At 63.9% G+C, this 4,612-nt stretch overlaps 1 protein-coding gene across 1 annotated transcript in view; it reads right to left on the reverse strand.

The window, feature by feature from the left end:
* The window catches only part of NOTCH1 (notch receptor 1), a 35,258-nt gene extending 31,168 nt beyond the window's left edge, over positions 1-4,090 (reverse strand). The window contains exons 1-2 of the mRNA XM_045289354.1: positions 4,000-4,090; positions 3,455-3,536 (exon numbers count right to left, since the gene is read on the reverse strand). Coding sequence (XP_045145289.1) covers positions 3,455-3,536; positions 4,000-4,090 — 173 coding nt within the window. The remainder of the gene's footprint in view (positions 1-3,454; positions 3,537-3,999) is intronic.
* Between the last annotated feature and the right edge of the window lie 522 nt (positions 4,091-4,612).

The raw sequence follows: 4,612 nt of genomic DNA on the forward strand, positions 1-4,612 counted from the left end.
AGCAGCCTGATCTGAAGTGCTGTGTCCCAAGGGGACAGGGGGTGGGAGACACGGCACACACACACACACACACACACACACACACACACCACATGGAGGGGACAAGCCCTCACCCAGCAGGGAGGCCCACCTGCCTTGAAGGCCAAGCCACCGGGGACCCGCATGGAGTACCACCTGTGGCTGGGGTGGGGCAGACCTGCCCTAGCTAACCCCCTCAACACCCCCCAACCTGCTGTCCATCTGGAAGTCCCAGCCCCCAGTACTTCAGGCCCTGCTCCGGCCCCTAGCTCCCTGTCTGCCCTGCTCCACCCCCTTCCTGCTAAGGTCACCCCCTTCTTTCTGGTTAGAAAAAACATTATTTTCTCAATGGAAAAAACATCAGTTTCCGTTCTGAGGCAGAGTCGGCCAAGGAGGCCCCGCCTGCCGCCGCTGCACACCCGGCCCGCCCCCCACGGCGTCCCCACCCCCACACGGAGAAGGCAGGTGACACTTGCCCTCTGATCAATATTTTTCCCAAACCGCCGTTCCCCCCCACCTCAGAGCGTGGAGACCGGTGGCGGGCCTCGGGGGGAGCAAGGCACTACCCTCGGTGCTGGCAGGGCGACGGGGCAGGGGTGGACAGACGAGGCCAGGTGGCATCTGCATGACTGGCCACGTGCTGGGAACACCACCCCGCTGCCTCTTACCCCGAGGCCAGGAGCCATGTCCATGCCACACAGCATCATTGCTGGGGAACCTGGCTTCCTTGCTGTCCTCACCTGGGCTCCCTCAGCCCCCCAGAGCTACAGCCTGAGGATCCCTCAGGGGAACACCCAAACACCCTCCCCAAGCAGCCCCACAGCCCACCCAGGGACTCAGTCTACACCCCACTGATGGAGCGCAGGCCCCCAGAGACCAGCCTGTCAGCCCACAAGCAGATGGGACAAGGGGGGGGCCAATGCAGTCCAGGCATCCAAGGGCAGCCACACGGGCAGACCAAGTGCCTGCAAAGCAATGACCCCAGGTCTCTGGGCCAGGCCCCAAGCCCAGGAGCATCCACAGGGAAAGCCCTGCCAGACCCCAGTCAGGGGACAGCACACCAGCCTATGTCCCTGACCCAAACGCCACGCTGGCTGCCCTCAAGGCAAGCCCGCTCCCAGCAACCCTATAGGACAGGGCAGAACTGCCCCTGTGGGTTTCAGAGGCTGTCAGTGTTCACCAGGCCAGTGACCTCATAGTGAGTGTGAACCGCTGGCCTTGTGGACGGCAGCCGGACCCATCACCCACTGTGTCACCCGGCTCCGGCAGCCACTGGGTCCGTTCCGACTGGTGACCCCCCAGGACAGCACGAAGGTGCTCCCCTGGCTTTCTGAGGCAGCACATCCCGGCGCAAAGAGGAGGCCTCGTCTTTGTCTGGAGATCCACCGGGTAGTTTGAACCACTGACCATGCGGTGAACAGCCCACCACACTAAGGTTCCTACTAAAGACACCCCAAACTCTAAATCCCCACAAGCAGGGGTTGGGGACAGACAGCCGGGCCTCCAGCCTTGCACCCATATGCCAATCTCCCCTCCCCATGAGGTCCCCACCTGTACACAGAAGCATCCAGAGGTCGACCCCAGGGGAGGGCCTATGTGGGAGCAGCCCCAGGCGATCATGCCACCCTCCCACCCCCAGTCCAGTGCTCCAGCCACCTGACTGGCCTCCAGGGGTGCGGACTATGACTCACCCCGCAGTCAGCACAGAAGTGCCAGAGAAGCTTCCCAGGCCACGACTGGGTGCTGTGGCCTGAGCCACCGTTGTGCTGGGGACTCCTGGGGGAGAGGACATGGCCCCTACTGCCCCTGCCAGTGCTAGCTCCCCAAAGGCAGAGAGGGAGGGACTCCTGCCAGGGGCTGGCAGCCTCCCCCAAGATGGGGCTGATCCTGAACCCCAAGCAGGGAGCTGCCCAAAGGTACAGACCCAGTACTGGCCTCTCCACCGCCATCCACCCTCACCCCGGCTGGATTTGCCGATCGAGCACAATGGGGGTCTCTGTGGACCGTACTTGGCAGAGCGCCTGGCCAAACTGGGGCCAGCTTTCCCGCCAAGGAGAAGGGTGCAGGCGGGTGTGGGTGGGGCTGAGCCAGAGACTTAGTGGGGGCTAGCTGGTGCAGGGGAGGGCCCTGGACCCCAGGTCTGGGCGCTCACACCATAACCTGGTTCTCTGGAAATGTCTTTGCAATGATAAAAGGAGGTGGAGATGGGGTGGGGGGCTGCCGCAGGTCCCACCCTCAATGCCATCTCCAGTCAAGCAGACCCCTGACCCTCCCCAGCCTCCTGGGTCAGGACTTTACTCCCTGGGAGCTCAGGAAAGGACCACCCCAACTCTCCACCAGCACCTCACCCCGCCGCCTTCCCTCCCAAAGTCCTCCCTCCCAAAGTCCTCCGCAGCAGTTATAAGCGTCTAGCTGCCTCCTGAATAGGGGCGAGGGAGGGGGCATTCTGGGAAGCCGTGCATAATTAATCACACCGCATTAATCCGCCTTCCCAACAATGGTGGCTGCACTGCCACGGAATCCCAGCTGTCGGTTCTGAATGAAAGGAAACAAGATTTAGGGCATCAAGCGTCCCTGCGGCTTCTGCAGGGGGAGATGGCCCCCCAAAAGCAAAAAAAAAATAAAAAAGAGCTCGCATTCATCAGGATCTGACAAAGGCCGGCCGCTTGCTCACGTAATTGGCTCCAGGGTGCGGGGGTGGGGGGGAGGGGGCCTGGGGCTGCTGGTGGGCTGGCCGTTGTCAGGGGAATGGGGCGGTCAGTGGGTGGACCCGCCCCAGGACCTCCTCAGTATTCTCCTCAGGAAACAACTCAAGTTGAAGGACATCAGCCCAGCTTGGACTGCGGTCAGGAGGGGGGGGTGGCGGGGGAAGCGGGGCACGCTGGCACTCCATGCAGCTCCCTGGGCTCCAAGCCCACACTCCAGCCAGCTGAGGTCGGAGCCAAGAGGGCACCCACTCAGGCTCGCCTGCCCAGCGGTCACTCCCTCTGAGAGGAACCTCAGGTCCTGGAGGGCAGGTCTCGGGGTTTGACTTTGCACCGGCTCATCAATTTCCTTCTGAGAGGCTCCCCTGCCCACGGGTGCTCAGCCCACCCAGAGGAGGGGATACCCTGCCTGCTGATAGCAGGAGGGTGTCCTGAGCCCTCCACAGCCCTGCTGTTTCTCAGGGGCTTCGGGGAGAAATGAGTTTCAGAATTCGCACTCAGAGCCCAGCAGGCCAAGGTGGCCCCTCCCAGGCCAGCCCGCTCACACGCGGCCTAATTGTGAGTGATTAAGTAATTGCCAGACTTTGTCCAATAAAAATCAGCACGTGACTTTCCCAGCTTCTGGGCCATCTTCACAGACAATGGCCTAGTGTTGAGTCCTGGCTGCCCAGCGGCAGGGGCTCCATCCAGCTCCCCCAAAAGCAACAGGTCCCGGAGGGGCGCATACTCACACACAGGCCTCCGAGCCATCGGCAGACACTTCACATTTCCCGCCATTCAAGCAGGTCTCCTCTGGCTGGGAACACCGTAGGCCTGGGGGGTGGGGGGCACAAGAGAAAGGGGGTCAGCTGAGGGGCCTGCCCAGGGCCATGGCTTCTGGGGACAGAAAGCCAGCCCGCCCTGGGCACCAGCTTTGGTCTGAGGGCAGCGTCAGACCTCATCTAGAGAGCTCTGCTCACTTCTGGGGTCACAGGACCCCCTCCCTATAGGAACCCCCAAAGGCCTCAAGGTTCCAAAGTTGGAGATGGGGGCGGGGAGGGCTGGCAGGTGGGCAGGTGGTGCCCCAAGTGGAGGCTGGCAGCAGCAGCAAAGAATGAGGAGCTGACCCTTGGCCACTCCCCAGATTTGCACCCCAGGGACACCCCTCCCCCCAGTCCGTTTTCCCCAGAGCCCTGGGAGTCTGGGGCCCCCACCCAGCCAATGAGGTTGTCTTGCTGTTCCACCGTGCTGGGGGAGGAGGGGGGCGAGCAGAGCGGAGGGGTGGGGGCGGCCACACCGGGCTCCCGCTCGTGGGAAAATGCGACAGCTGCGCGGCCCGCCGCCCCGCCCGCCAACAAAGTGCCGGCAGCGGAATCAGAGCTGCCCATTGTCGCCGGCCGCCCCGCCTCGGCGGACACCCAATACCTGCTCCCGCGCGGGCAGCTCCAGGGCAGCCCGCCACACCCAGGGGCGCGCGGAGGGCCCCAAGGGGAGGGAATGCGACCCCACTGCCGAGCGGAGAGTGGCACCCCTCCTTTTCCACCCCACTAGCTGGGCTGCAGCCCTCTGCGGGGGCGGGGCGGCGCGGGGACCGGGTCTCAACTTTCCGACGGGAGGAAAAGTCTCACCGCCAACTTTCTGGGAGGAGGGCACTCCGGGGCTCCATTCCCGATTCCCGGGGTGGGGCCGGGATGGAGATGGGGAGCCGGCTTGGAAACGCGCCCCCTGCCAAGTCTCCCTCTCTCTGCCTCCACGTTCGCCAAACTTGAACTCCGCAGGGTAAAGCGAAAGTTAGTTCCGCAAGGGGTGCTCCCCCAACCCCGCCACCAACGGCTGTGACGTGGGTCCCGCACCCCCCCCCGAGATCCAGCCTGGGGGCGGGGCTCCCCGCGGGGGCCCCCCGGGGGCTG

The sequence above is a fragment of the Echinops telfairi genome, unplaced genomic scaffold (genome assembly GCF_000313985.2).
Source record: "Echinops telfairi isolate 266 unplaced genomic scaffold, ASM31398v2 ScPeMD7_25;HRSCAF=90, whole genome shotgun sequence".
Lineage (NCBI taxonomy): Eukaryota > Metazoa > Chordata > Mammalia > Afrosoricida > Tenrecidae > Echinops > Echinops telfairi.